We start from the raw sequence: 15,771 nt of genomic DNA, 5'->3' as shown, positions 1-15,771 counted from the left end.
CGACGAAGATGAGCCGGGGAGGGGGTCAAGCAACTGGAGTGGAGGCGTGCGGCGTGTCGCGTTGAGAAATTGAGTAGAGACTAGAGAGAGACTGGAGTGGAGGTTAGGGTTTTTTTAGTTGGGTTTTGGGTTTGTTAGTTATTACGAGTTTGGAACTTTGGATCCCTAAATGAACCTGAATTCTTATGTTCATTGAATTGTGGATATCCGTATCCGCAGTCGAATCTTACGCTCATGTCCATATCCGGATCCGTATTCGAAAAAAGGAACCAGATCCGTATTCGAAACCGTATCCGCCCGGTTTTAAAAATGACTTACCATATCTGTGTCCGTTCAGATACGTATGCGGATCGGTTCGGATAAAACCGAACCGTTTAGCACCCCTGTTCTTCTATATTCCTAATTCGAAGGACGAGATTAGACCATATAGGATTTTATTATTGCTATAGTGGTTTTGAAATAGCAATGATTTTCAAAAAAAAAATAGCAGTTTTCAAGACTATAGTAGTTTTTATCTCGTGGTGGTCCGATCTCGTCTCTGAAATTTAAAATGTATGATAATAAGTTGCGGAATTGGAGCCTCTTTAGAGCATCTCCAACAGCTTCCCCAAAATTTTCTTCAAAATGGAGAAACAAAAGTCATATTCTCCAAATTATTTTTGCTCCAACTCCAACAGCTTCCCCATTTTGAAAAATCGCATTTATTATAATAATAAAGCTCTCCCAAAAAATTTGGAGAATGCTGCAGATTTGGGGAAGGCTCCCTATTTTTTCTCCTCCTTCCCTATTTTGGGGAATGAGATGGGGAATCTGTTGGACCAAAAAAAAGCTCTATATTCTCCAAATTTGAGTATTTCAAGAAGATGGTGAAGATGTTGGAGATGCTCTTAATCACTACACCTAAATCAGAGAGGATCAACAATCGATATGTAATATATGACAAGGTGAACGATAAATTTACGACGTGGTTCCCAGAAAAAACTGTTATTATCTTATGATGGTTTCATATTAGAAACCCTAATCAATTTCCATCCCACCACCCTCCTCCAGCTTCACTCGAAATGTGTCCCAAAGCACCAGCCTTTTACTTTGGGGAGCCCTACATAATCAACTTCCCAATGCTTCTCTCATGGGGCTCCGGCAGCAAATACGAGGGAGAAGATTTATGACGGGAGCAATGGCGCGTTGGGCCCAACAGATTTGAAAAGGTTTTCTATTTTATTCCTCCACTTCTTTTCTTTTTAATTTCCCATCGTTAATTCGTAGAATCTCTACAAAGGAAACCCCCCACTTGCTTGTGGAAATGTCGCAATAGAATCCAATTCCTATACCACCAATTTATTCATAAAACGCAATGACCAGTTCCCTCTTGTCACTTACCAGACATCATTGTTGGGATCAAATTCTAGTAGGAAAATGGTAGACTCTGACTGAAATTAATTGTGAAATGGGTTTGTGCAGAAATCATTGTTGGTGAATTGAATTCTGAGTTGTTTTGGTTTTGTGATGTAGAGCTATAAGTATGGAAATGAAAGGTGCCCGATATCGGCGGCAATGGGAGGGCACGGAGGAAGCCCGTGGGACGACGGGGTTCACACAGGGATACGGAAGGTGGTTGTTGGCCATGGAGCTTCGATTGATTCGATTCAGGTTGAATATGAATGCAAAGGGAGCTCAGTTTGGTCGGAGAAGCACGGTGGCAGTGGTGGAACCAAAACTGACAAGGTTAGTAGAACTGTTGTGCATGTGATATTTATGACATAGCTTTTTGCTTTTTATCATTCTCTATTAATGTCTTGATTGGAGTTTAGCTTTCTCTGTAGTATGATATATGAAACGGAGTTCATTTTGAATTTCACACATGTTACATAGTAGCTAGATTTTTACGCAGGAATGTGTGTGCAGATTGAAATCTCACACTATGATTTATAAATAAGTGGCCACCAGTCCTTGTTCTTGCTTCATCCACATTGATTGAATTGGTTGTGGTTCAGAGTGCTCTGATGCATGGACAGGTTTTCACCTGTGACTGATGAGGCCATATGCTGGTTTTTGTTCCATTTCTTACTTTGTTGTGATCTTTTAACTTTTAGCATTTAGTACTAGAGCATAGCTCATTGTAGTATTGTACTGTTTATCATTTGAGGATGGAGTTGTGAGGATATGCCTGGTCTAGATTGAGCCTCGCCAAACATCGTCTTCATTCAAAGTGATGCTTCCCCTCAAGCAGGATGCTTAAAACATAAATCATGTTAAAGTTCAAGCATATGGTAATTTTAGATAGCATTCCACCAGGAAGGTCTATGGATGTGGAAATCTCAACCACTTTGAAGCGTTTATCACTTGCTATTCCATAAATAAATGATCTCTAAACCTTGTTCTACTCAACACTTAGAATGATCACCAATATCTTAAGGGGACTATATGTACAAAGATATTACTATTGAGGGATTATCTTTGGTTTGTGAATTGGGATAGTTGAGAGGACATCCATCTATCCTCAGTAAGGACATAGTTGCAAGGAATCTGCTTCATTCTGGTTCATAGAATGGATGATTAATTATAGTTCGGTACCCTGTGGTATAATGTAATTACACGGGCGACCTTGAGGTTTGGGTATCTATACGAATAACCCTGAGGTTGCTAACTTGTATCGCTGCAGCCCAAAATCTAACAGTTTCTTAACACCTTTTGTTTTTCTCCTAAAATGTCAACTAGCACAATATGGAAATTTCTAAAATATTCTTTTGACATTTTGACACCTTTGTGGTATAATGTAATTGCACCATGACCCTAGGGTCTAAGTATCTACAAAGGTAGACCTAATTAGTCCCTTAAATCATTTTATTAGGAAAGTAGTCCCTCAAATCTTCGAGTTATTTTGTCAAAACTTTAAAGTTCCTCATTAGTCCCTCAAATCATTTTATAAAAGGGTTATTTAGATACTAGTCCCACAAATCTTCAGTAATTTTATATTAGCCCTCAAATCATAAGCAATTTCAAGGATTTGAAGGACTAATACGAAATTACTAAAGAATTGAAGAACTGATTTCTAAAAACCCTTTCATTAAAGGATTTGTTTCTTAATAATTCGTTCAACTTGTTTCAATCGTTGAACTTTGTATGGTGTACTACATTCCACATAAGCAACCTGGATTAAATCCCGCCAAATGCTGAGAAAATTGTGTTTGTACAAAAGGGTATTTTTTTCTTTTCACATGCAAAGTTAAGCTTTGTTAGCACTTTCACAATGGCCATCAAACTCAGGGTTACCCATGTAGATACCCAAACCTTGGGGTCACCCATGTAGTTACATTGTACTACATGGTACCGGAATGTAATTAATCCTGGGTTGGAAAAGGGAGCATGATACACCACTTAGTTGGAATTGGCCAATGCTAGAGGGTAGACTTATATGGAACGTTAGGAAACGTGATACACTTTACATTTGGTTTTTAAGTGTAGGAATCTAAGTGTCTTAGCGTACAATTTTCTTCAAGGGTCAAATTCAAGGATGAGCAATGGTAAAAAAAAAAAAAAAATTCTAGTTGCAATTTAGGTACAACTTTTGCAATTTAGGTACAACCTTGATACGATAGAGCTAGCTCGTGGGGAATACTGTGTAGATGGAGGAGAGGATATAGGTATTGTTTATTACTATATCTTCTTCTTCGTTCACATGTATACTAAAAAGTAAAAAAGAAAATACTGTAATGAATAGTAAAAATGAACAGTAACGATGTGAACAGTAATGAACAGTAACAGCAGAAAACGGAAGCAAACTAAAATAGTAGTATTTACATAAGACGCTTACAAACTTGAAGGAAAATTTAAACACTTACAAACCAGACGTGCGGTGATGAACCGTAGTAGTAGTAGTAGAGCACACATTTATCTTACAAACACTCAAAAGAAAACTTAAAAGCAAACCTCACTCGAACTTAAACTAAAACTAAAAACTTAAAAACAAAGGGATTTCTCTAGAGAGGATCAAACTTCACTCTCCAAAACGCCTCTCCTCAACTCCTCAACTTCTTCTTCTTTTATAGACTTTTTTAGGATCTATGCAAAAGATTCCTTTCATACCCATCAAAGTTTGAGGGTCCCACCGACTTCAATTTTATCAAAACCTAAGAGATATAGAGTAGCCTAGCCTTTTTGACAAAAATTGCTTCTTCTTTACATCCAAAGCAGACTGGGTATAGACATGTAGGCTGTTATTTTATCTGCAGTTTGCTTCCTTTAGCTGTGAATGAAATTTATGTAAAAGTTAGTTATTTTTAAACTTAGAAAAAGATAATGATTGATCGACTTAGTGTTTAAGTCGTTGATATTTAATCAGTAATTATCATATATTAATGGTATATGAATTTTTCCATAAGATAATGGCATGTCACATGTCGTCCTATTTATGTGTTACCTCCTCGACCAAGTCGCTATCGATTGATATGTCACACGAAGAAACAGGTTCTTCTTCTTGACCAAAGACATGCTCTTGATATTGTTTTGCTCCCATAAAAATGTCATAGGCTTCTCTGGTTTCTGGCCCAATAGGAGGATTAGTCATCCATTTATCAATGACTGCCTTAGTAGCTCTGTGATGTGAGGTTTCACCCATGATAATGTCGGTGCATATAATTCGAAGTCCGTCAGTCATAAAGTAGGAATAATCCTCGAATAAAAACTCAAGTTTCTTGTAGAACCAGATGGTACTTTGAAAACGATCCAAGCCTGTATCATAGCATTCTTCTTTGAAAGCTGAGCCCCTAGGATGAAGTCTAGAGATTGTGATAATTTCCCATATTTGTAAGTTCGAAAAATAGTCAGGACCGCTTCGTTCATGTAGGGTAGCTGTGATGTTAAATTGAAGGTGTGCCAGAGTTATTGGAGATAAGAAAATGACAGTCTTGATAATGGTTGGTAGACTCTTAAGCCTCATCGGATTGTAGAAGAATGGAAGTTCTCTTGAGACTCTTAACTCATAAACAAGTCCAGCATCTATGAGCGGGATGTAAAGAGGACTGTCATGAAGATTAATCGCGAATCTGGGAGAGCCACCTGTTATAGGAATTGTATGGTCCTTATGATCTTTTAAAAAGGAGACAATTTTTTCATCTTCAACTTTTTCTTTAATAACGTCTTGAATATCTTGAGGCAAAATGTTTAGTTTAGACCATAGTTGCTCTCTGTTAAGACGTTCCATGCAGATATTTTGTTGAATATATTCAGGTATTCCAATGATTTGAAACATCTCGTGAGATGTTAGAGTAATTTTATTGGAATAAGGATAGAGATAATTAATCTCATACGAAAGATCTATAAAATTTTCTTTCAGCTGATGGTTCTGGTTAAGAAATTGCTCATCTTTTTCTTTTAAAAGATTGACCAGATGAGTCATATGAACTCTAATTTGCCTTTTTTCTTGAGCGCAGATGCTGTTCCATAAGTTATTAACAAGCATATAATCAGGATATTTTAATCCTGGATTATAAAAGTATTTTGTCCTTTTTACAGGAGATGCTGAAGTTAAGCAAGAAGATTTTCCTTTACCTTGCAAGATTAAAGCTTGATGAGTCATTTTTTTCCTGCAAAATATTTGAAAATGTATATTTGAGGTTAGTATTTCATTAAAATAACGAAAGAATATTTCTAGTTGTTTCTAATGTTCTTCAAAATTACTTGAAAAGAGAATTATCACAGTAGGCAGCAGGATGACAAATTCTCTACATTTATGGAGATATTGTTCTAAGAATTTCAGATATTTTTGTTGAAAATGAGTAAAACCTGGCGGCCTTCTCCTTCCAGTATAAAAGGAGAAAGGAAGAATGAGAACAGTTTTCCATCTATTTTCTTCTAAAATCTGCATTTGCCAAAAACCCATTTTGATGTAAAATTTTGAGAAAATTCTTCCATGTATAATATTTTCAATTTGATAATCTAGTACTTGATAATTAACCCAGACCAAATTATTTGAGTTCTTGTAATCAATAATTTGACTAGCAACTCCATGTTCAGAGTAATTGTCAGGGTCCAAACAGCATGTGTTATAATCATCTTTTATTAAATTGTTTTTGATAAAATTTTCAATTTCTTCTCTGCAGACGGTCAGAAGATTTTCATCCATTTGTATTGGTATATTAAAATATCTTTTATCAAAAGGGATACGAGAGAATTCTTTAATATATGAAAGACGAATGTGCCTTTTATTATTAAGAATTTTTGTGTTAAAAGAGTCCGGACAATCTTTGTCTTCAGTATTAGAAAGAACATTTATAAATTTTTCTTTAAATTCTAAAGCAGAGAATAAGCGGTTAACTAACATATTTTCTGGTTCTTTATTAAACCAAAAAGAGATGTTGGGGTCTCCAGCCTGCGTATGTATACCATGAGCATCTACAATAAAAGGTTTAAGATTATTGATAAAAGGAGTTCCCAAAATAATACCTTGTTTGAGGTCTTTGAAAAGAACAAAAGAAGTCTTATTTTTTTGACCTCCATTGCAAATGTAAACATTAGAGAGTTTATATCGGGCTTTAAGAGCTTGTCCATTAGCTGCACTGACAAGATGAGATGTTTTCTCATAAAATCTAAGAGGCACAAGATCTTCTCTAATACAATTTACATCTGCTCCAGTATCGATAAGGGCTGTGTGTTGGACAGAGTATTCGTTCATAATGTTAAGCATGATATTACATCTCCATTTTTTCTCAATATATTTTTCTATAGAATTTATAAATTCATTATCTTGTTCATGTCCAAAGGTTTTTGTTTCTATGAAACCTTTAGATTCTTCTATGGTTTTATTCTCTGAGTAAGTTTCTAAAATTTTTATTTTTTGTTTTAGTTCAAGAAGTTCTATTTTTATTTTTCCTTGTTCTTTTTGGAGTTATTCAAGATTTACTTTACTCTCAATCTTTTTTTCACTTTGAATTCTGTTTATAATTTCAGAGAAAGTAAAATATTCGTTGTCTTTCTTTTTCTCAAGAACTTTTGTTAGATTTTCCCCCTTGTTTTTGGTCATTTCAAGATACTTAGATAATTGCGTTCTTTTTTCTTGTGGATCAGTGATAGCATCTATAGTGTCAAGAATAAATTTTTCGTGTTCGCTTAAATTGTTTAACTGGGAAGTTTCTGAAGAGCTTTCAGAAAAGTTAAAACAAGTGCAAAGATTGTTGCATAGATCTTCATGATCTGAGGAATCATTATCACTAAGTTTTAAAGTATTAACAAACTTATCAATTTCTTCTGTAGTAAATTCTTTGGAGTCTAATAGAAGTTCATTGACTTTAGTTCTTAGATCTTTTTGTAGACATTTATTAGCATAATGCCCCTTCTTTTTGCATTTATAACAAGTAGGGGTTTTGTTAGTATTTTTTCTAGTCTTTCTTTTAGGAGATTCTTCTTTCTTTATACTTCTTGGATTCTGTCGTTTTTTATAATTTATAATTTTTGGGTTCTCCATTATATATATATATGAGATTAATGGGTATCCTTATCAATGAGGGGATTTCCCTCCTTGATGCCTATGTGGCACAACCCCACACCATCCTCATAAAGTATGAGAGTGTGTGTGAGTTTGTGAGGATTGTGCCACATAGGTGTTAAGGAGGAAAATTCCCTCCTTGACATAGGACACCTATTATCTCTCTCTCTCTCTCTTCTCATCTCTCTCTCCTCTCTCTCTATATATATATATATATATATATATATATATAATATATATATAATATCATATATGTGTGTGTGTATATAATATTATAAGATTTTATTGTTGGAATTTTCTCCTCTTGAAAGGACAGAACATTTTATCGTTTTACTTTTTTGCATCGGGATGTAATCATTCTGTATTACAAAAAGCAGGAGCGTTATCTCCATTTTTTTTGGACATTATGCCCGTATTTAATTTGTACCTGTTGGACATGTGATCCAATGATTAGAAAAGTGATGGAGGCGGAATCTTCTCCTCTTAGAAGGACTATCGATTTTCATGTAGAAGATATTGCATATGATGCACTTATGTCAGAGGTGTAGTTTGGCAGCAGTTAGGTCTGAATCAGTTTTGGTTTGAATAAAGAGTCATTCCTCAATCTAAATTAAGCTCGGGTATGGTTGTCCATTTATTTCAAGTTTTCAACCCAAATGTAAAATCTTCAGCCTTATCTAGCGAATTTCGTAGACTGGGGTTCTTGTTGTCTATTTTGATTCCACCCAAATTGCATCCCTAAACAATTCCCCCTTATGTTTATCTAACTTTGATTATTCTTCAATTGAACTCTTATCCTAACATTTTTTACTTGCAATGCACCTATATAATGAGAGGGTTGTGGGTATTCTTGGTACTAAGGACCAAATTTGGTCATTGGTAATGATGTGCCAATTCTCATCCACTTATTTAATGAGTGAGTAATCAAGTGGGGACCATTTTCAAATGGACAACTTTAAATAAGTTGGTGGGAATTGACCATGTCACAACCAGGCACCAATTTTGTACTTGGTACAAAGGATACTCATTTTTCTCATATAATAACACATTAAATGCTTTTTTCCTGTGTCCTAAACATAAACTGAGGAGTAAGGATAACTGTTGGATGCGTCATAAATTGTTAGTGTAGGTGATATATCTATATATCAGTGTGTGCGGCGCACGCACGCTCACACGCACATGCTAGATATTAGCCACTACCTTAATTAGCAAAATGAGCTAGATATAGGAGTGATGAGGTCCTTCTGCTCCGATGGGCCTCATTATTAGCCCATCTCTATATAACTCATTTAGCAAAATGACCACCCACCTCTTACCCATTTTCCCCTTTAAATACATGCACACACATATAAAAGAATACATCGATGAAGGGAGGGTATGTAACTAAGCTTACCATTGTCAAGTCAGAACATACCTAGGGACTGCATTTGCAGAAATTTATTCCATCCACTTTGGATCCACTGTAAGTTTGTACGATCCAGGGATCTAAACCAAAGGTCTAGGTCCCACATGAGGACCCAAATCTAATAACTTATCTGATGCAAGATATGGATTCTTGTTCCAAACTCTGACTATAAAATATAAATTCAACATTTATCTTGAAATGTTCCTATTTCATCAAGAACTAAATAAAGTTTATAATATTCTTTTAACTTAAATCTATTCTTAATTTTGTTTTAGCATTGAACATGTCTGTAACTGATCAGAAGGGTTTCCAAAATTATTTTTATGAAGTTATTATTGGACATTATGAAGAATTAAACTTATATAAATGTACAGGGAGGAAAAAAATGATTAAGCAACAAGCAGAAAAGGAAATAGGTTTTGATACAAATTAAATGTGGATATTTGTTTATTAAACTACAAGTTTGGATCCTTTAAAAGTCATATCTTGATCCAGTAAGGAATCAATCTATTTAGGAGTTCATACTGAAGCAATAAACTATTTGATATGATTAGCAGGATAAACCTAAAACTTACTTCTGTGTAAATCCACTTTTCATTGGGTCCCATTGCCACTCCAAAACATGCTTGAGTGAAATAATTATTTCATAAAAAATGAAATGATGGAAAGAAATAATAAGATTAGGAAATTATCCAGGACGAATGCTGAAGGCTGAAAGCGAATATGTAGGGGATGGCTTCCTAAATTTCCTTTGTCCTGTGTTCCCTTTATATAGCTCTTTATGGATTCCTCTGATGCAAAACTCTTTTATACTGGGAAGTTGGATTAACAACATTATGTTTCCAGTCTGAGCTTCTGATATTTTGCTATGAGTTTATTACTAAAAGTTACCTTTTGACTTTCACATCTTGCTCCAAAATAGCACAAGTGTTTCAGAATAAGGTCTTTTATGGAGTTGACATCCTTCTATATGGTGCAGGTAAAGCTTGTTCATCCACACGAGGTTCTCACTTCCATAACTGGTTACTATGGATCAGTTTCAGTTTCCAGTCCGGTTGTCATAAGATCACTGACATTTACCAGCAACATTGCCAAATATGGACCTTTTGGCTTGGAGCAAGGAATACATTTTTCATTCCCGATGATTGGTGATAAAATTGTGGGTTTTCATGGGAGCTCAGGCAGGTATCTTGATTCCATAGGATTTTATCTAAATCAAGCACATAATCCAACTCCATCAAAAGCTTTGGTTCCATCGCAACGTCAAATTGGTTATAATGTGGTAGAGGGAACTGCTAGCAAAGGATATAATGCTGCAGGGGGCAATTTAAATGTTATATCCAACAAGTATACGTGGGAAGCTTCGTCAGATGAGGAGTTCAATGTTGTGGCTCCAAAGAAGAAGGTAGATAATCCTCTCCCTTGCAAGGATACAAGATAAAATCATGGTGTTCGTCTCTGCTACCAAAGTAGCAATAAAATAGATGTAAAGGTTTTCCATAGAACTTAATTATGGATGATCTTTCCTCCTTATAACTCAATAATATCTTAGTAGATAACCGATCCATTATTTGAAAGAGTTGCTGTTTATTTCAAATTGAACAATTCATGTAGAGTTTGTGGGAGAGAAATGAATGGATTGACAAATTTGTTGAGGAATGCTTTAACTTATTATGAGATTTGCAGTAGATAATGGTCAACCAGTGGTCAATCTAAAGAATTAGCTCGCTCTAACGTGGGCAATTAAGAGAAGCATTTGTTCAGTTTTCATTTCTCATGGTTTATGCAAAACCTTGACCAAATAAGCTCGGTTCTGACTAACTAAAAGAACCAAATGGTTCTGTTTGATTCCGTTAAATATCTTCATAGCCAGCTACCTGGAATAACTATGTCATTCTGAAAGTAAACACAAGTAAATTCATGGTGTCCCTGAACCAGAAAACTGAAATAAGAAAGGAAAAAAATGAATAACACAAAGAAAACAGAAAGCTAGTAAGATCAATTTCAAAAGAATGAATTATAGAAATGGATACCCCAGTGTGACTCCTAATAGGAAGGATTTGTGTCCGAATCATTCCCAAAGGATTACTCTCCCTCCTTCCCTCTCTCTATCTGGTGGCTGTGCATGTGCACATTTGTGAAAGTTCTGCAATGTATCTATATCTTTGTGACTACTAGTTTAAGATCTCACTCCAATTATTCAAACTGTATTGATTTTGTACACTGATAAATAAATTTGCAGGTGGTTTCTTTTCCTAGATTTACAACAGAGAAAAGATCATCTAGTATTGGTGGCCCTGTACCCTATGGTCCTTGGGGTGGAAGTGGTGGAACAATATTTGATGATGGCATATACACTGGAGTTAGGCAGATCAATTTATCTCGAAATGCTGCAATCACCTCACTAAAAGTGAAATATGATAGAAACGGGCAAGAAGTGTGGGGAAACAAGCAAGGAGGAACCGCAGGAATCATAACCGACAAGGTGAGCTAAGCTAGGAGACCTTTGGTTGTAGATTTATGTAAACTTATTTTCTTGAAAATGAAATTTAATTTTCTTTTTTTGCAGATAATATTTGATTATCCATTTGAGGTCTTGACGTATATTACTGGTTATTTTGGTCCCACTATGATGATAGGGCCAACTACTATAAGATCACTTACATTTCACACGACAAGAAGGAAATATGGACCATACGGAGATGAGGAAGGAACATTCTTCTCTTCTTGCTTGGCAGAAGGAATGGTTATAGGTTTTCATGGAAGGAGTGGATGGTACATTCATAGTATCGGAGTTTATGTTCTTGAAGGAAAACTATCACTGCCTCAAACTCCTGGTGTTCTATACAATGGAAATGATATGCAGTTGGAGATGTATAACTATCAGCAATCAAACAAGCTTGTTTCTACAAGCAGGGGAAATGAAGGGGAGGTAACTGGATCTTTGTTTATTGTTAATTTACATTCTGGGTTCCTACTGCATGTCTAAAATTGAAGTATGACATCTTAACAATTAATGCTATGTGACTTTATCATTTGATATTTGTGTATGCCATTTGATTCATAGTTCAGTGCAATCTGCTAGGAGTTTTTGATCTTTGCTATTGTTTTGCCATGCCTCTCTACAGGTACAATGGGCATCAAACATGAAAATGTAATTGATTTTATATATGTATCCAACCTGTAGTTTGCTTGTGTAGCCTTTATGAATAAATGTGATTCTTAAAAGATGATTTTGAATGATTAAGTTAGGGCTGACCATTAATTTGTTCAAAGGAGAATAAAGTTAGAAAACTAAGTTGATATGTTCAGGATTTTCTCTTATTAATTACCGTCACATAACTTTTTATGGTTTATGCACGCAATTGAGTTATGAATCAAAGTCCTCACTGAACTATATGATATAATTGCTACTGAAATTCACCAGGATATAGCAAAATGTCATTATTTGACATGTTCTTGCATCTCAATCAATGCATATACACAATGAACATTTATGGCGTAATAGGTAGATTGCATTTTATGGACCCTGTTGTCGACTAAAATTAAAATGTAGAAGGATGACCATGAGGTTCAGGATGACCTTGAGGTTGCAGCAAACATGAGATAATAATTAAAGGGTTTGATGGTTATAAGGTGGCAGCCTATTTAGCAAAATGAGCTACCAAGATATAGAAGTGTGATGTCCACACCTTGTGCTGTGACTTTTAGGGTGATCCTCATCACATGACTATCTCTTGGTAGCTCATTTAGCAAAATAAGCCACCACCTCATACCCATTATTTCCTAATTAAAGTTTTTGACATGGTTCAGGAAACAACTTGGAAAATGTGTTAGTTATTAATTTGTCAGTAAACTACCTATCAAACTGCTTCATCTAACTTTTAAACGAAAGAAATACTTTGGTCCTGTATTTCTCCTGAGAATCTTTGACTTCATAAAAATCTCAGAAATATCCCTGAATAATCATTTCCTAGTTATGCAAACAAATTGATTTTTTTTTTGTTATATTTTCCGGTACTATTGCATCAGGGATGTGACTGTTTACCAGAATTCTTTGAGCTAATCGTTAATGAACCATTTTTTACTTAAAAATAAAAAATTGTTATTCCAGACTCCTTGTCTGTATTTATCCAGTGCTCAATACATGCATTTCATTTATTTTAATTCTGATTTAGAGTAAATCATAATTATAATATTCAGTTCCTGTATACTTATACTATTTCTCGAAATTTTGCCGAATAGTTTATGTACAACTTCAAACTTTTAACAAGTTGTGCTACTCTTGAATACTGAACTTGTCACTATGATTTAAAGTTCAGGCAACTATTTCCAGTCATATATTCTTTGTAATGTCTAGGATAAAGTTTGAGTCTTATCCAACTACGTGCAAATTAGGTTATCTGTTTTTTTCTCTCCAATTTACCTATCAGCCCACATTAGCAAAGGACGTTTAATAATTTGCATTTTTCTTTGTACTGCATTTTTCATTTTGTTAACCAGATAGTTACTGTTAAGCTTTTCTGATGTTTAAGCTGAATCGTTCAGAACCAAACATCCTTTCAGGTTACATTTGGCGTGGTGAAAGAACCTGTTCCCTGTGGGCCAGGACCCTGGGGTGGAGATGGAGGCAAACCATGGGATGATGGAGTATATACAGGAATCAGGCAAATTTATATCACAATAGGAGATTTCATAAACTCAATCCAGCTTGAGTATGATAGAGGTGGCCAGTCTGTTTGGTCTACAAGGCATGGAAGTGGTGGAGAGAAGACCATCAGGGTATTAACAAATTCTACTACCAATGCATTGAACATCCAAGTTTCTACCTATTTATGAAATGCCTTATAATTTGGTATTTGAGTAAAATACAAGAAACCCCCTTCATATGTACCCTGCTTTTCAAGAATCCCCTCGTGCTAAAAAGTTCGATGAATACTACCCCCGTTAATAAAATCGTTAATTGTGTAACTGGGTTTTATTCTTCAGACGTCTAGGCAGTCACTTGCATTTGGATAGATGTTAGAACAAACATATGCACTTCAAAATTCACAATTTTTGGGGGTTGAAAATAGGAAAATAGATAAGAAAGTTAGTTATTGAATCGGGAAATAAGACAACCTTTCATCATTAATCTAGACTTCTTGATGCAAACGCCTATCCAGACGTCTAAATGATCAAAACTTCATTACGGAACAAAATATTATTAATGATCATCTCAGTTGCATGAAAACGGTACAGGTACTGACACGGGTGTGGGTACGGGTACGGGACACGACAAAATTGTAAAATGTAGGGTATGGAGAGACGGCTACATATGTATATTGAGGTTAATAATTTACATGAGATTATTATTTTCTTCAATTCATGTGTTATTAGAATTAAAATTCCTATTATGTTTTTTAGTTTTTTCTAATATGTTGATTATTATAAATTGGAAGCTACTCGGATTTGAACCAGACACCCAAACGATCCTTTAAAATCACTGTTTTGAACTAGGGTATGGGCTGAAACAAATCCGAGCTATCTAACGAGTTTCAAGAAATGAGAAATGGAGGTGAGCATTGTGAGGTGTAAGATATGCATTCAAGAAGTGTTTGGCAGGTGTTTTAAATTAAAACTTATATCATATAATTGAGCACATGTATGATAAAATGTATGCATATATCCAAGGAGTGTCCATGAAGTTTGGCTATGGATAAGTATCGGGTACGTGTCGGGTTACGGGTAAGGCTTCATGATAGAAGTACCCGGGTAACATAGATGATCGTAGATGACAGTTTCTTTGTTAACTTTTTAGATGAGAGGGTTTCTCGAAAAACATGGTGTAGATGAATAAGACTTGTAGTTTTTTATAATTTACTCTTGATAATTTATTTTCAGATAAAGTTTGATTACCCGAATGAGGTCCTTAACTGCATTAGTGGCTATATCAGTTCCATTGCCTCCGATGGAAATCACAGTGTTGTAAAATCACTTACATTCCATACTACCAGAGGGAAGTATGGACCATTTGGGGAAGAGCTCGGAACATATTTTACTTCTATGACCACACAAGGAAAGGTGGTTGGATTCCATGGAAGATGTGGGCTTTATTTGGATGCAATTGGAGTTCACATGCAGCACTGGCTGGGTGAGAGGAAACAAGCAGGCAAGTCTATACTTTCCAAGTATTTCTTCTAAGTAACATGGAGAAGGGGAAAAAAAAAAACTAAGCTTACAAATCTGCCACGATGAATGCTCTTTGTTTGTAATCTAAATGAGCAGTATTTGATGATGTTCTGAGCTGTTAAAGCTGAAGTATTGCTCCAATTGTTATATGCAAAAAGTGGTATGACATGAAAAATGCTTTATTCATATATGATTGACTTGTTATTTTGTGTCATGGTCATTGATATCTATGATAATATGCACCAGTCACTGTAGAGGGGTCCACGAGGTTAAGTTTTACTTTTTTTTTTCCTAGGTAATTGGCTCGAGGCCCACACTTTCAATTTTCTCTTCCTCTTGATATTGATGCTTTCCTTCGTCTGAAATATAACACTACTGAATTCAATGGTTACTAGTAACAAAATTGTCGACAAAAACAGTAACAAATCCTAAAACCATGATGTAAAGAAATTACGTACAATTGAATTGTCGACAAAAACAGTAACAAATCCTAAAACCATGATGTAAAATTGTTGACAAAAACAGTAACAAAATTTTCTCATCCTCTTGATATTGAATTCAATGGTTACTAGCCAAACAATTGAACGAAACTCGCTCCTGACGATATGGGAAGAAACATAATCTTCACTCCACTTATTTCAGTTCATCGTCATCCTTGCTCGTCTTCAGCTGAACCAAGTAAAGAAACGGCCTTGATCGCTTAACATTATCC

The 15,771-nt window shown here is 35.2% G+C and overlaps 1 protein-coding gene across 2 annotated transcripts; it reads left to right on the top strand.

The window, feature by feature from the left end:
- On the top strand, nt 894-15,245 carry LOC109834151 (jacalin-related lectin 3). 2 transcript variants are annotated; one of them, XM_020402081.1, is made up of 7 exons: nt 894-1,208; nt 1,513-1,725; nt 9,868-10,293; nt 11,131-11,373; nt 11,458-11,820; nt 13,455-13,670; nt 14,772-15,245. In XM_020402081.1, the coding sequence occupies exons 2-7, from the start codon at nt 1,555-1,557 to the stop codon at nt 15,069-15,071; spliced, it is 1,719 nt and encodes a 572-aa protein (XP_020257670.1). In that variant the 5' UTR covers nt 894-1,208; nt 1,513-1,554; the 3' UTR covers nt 15,072-15,245. The 2 variants fall into 2 exon arrangements, with proteins under 2 accessions (XP_020257670.1, XP_020257669.1); XM_020402080.1 differs by lacking the exon at nt 894-1,208 and adding an exon at nt 1,307-1,419.

This window comes from Asparagus officinalis, chromosome 3, assembly GCF_001876935.1.
Source record: "Asparagus officinalis chromosome 3, Aspof.V1, whole genome shotgun sequence".
Taxonomy (NCBI): domain Eukaryota; kingdom Viridiplantae; phylum Streptophyta; class Magnoliopsida; order Asparagales; family Asparagaceae; genus Asparagus; species Asparagus officinalis.
The sequence above is the reverse complement of the archived record's forward strand: the minus strand, read 5'-3'. Positions and strand labels throughout refer to the sequence as shown.

Bases quoted from the DNA above. Each gene is read 5' to 3' on its own strand.
- LOC109834151 (XM_020402080.1), top strand. The intron at 10,294-11,130 runs GTAGATAATCCT...ATAAATTTGCAG, and splicing joins TTGTGGCTCCAAAGAAGAAG to GTGGTTTCTTTTCCTAGATT. The intron at 13,671-14,771 runs GTATTAACAAAT...ATTTATTTTCAG, and splicing joins GTGGAGAGAAGACCATCAGG to ATAAAGTTTGATTACCCGAA.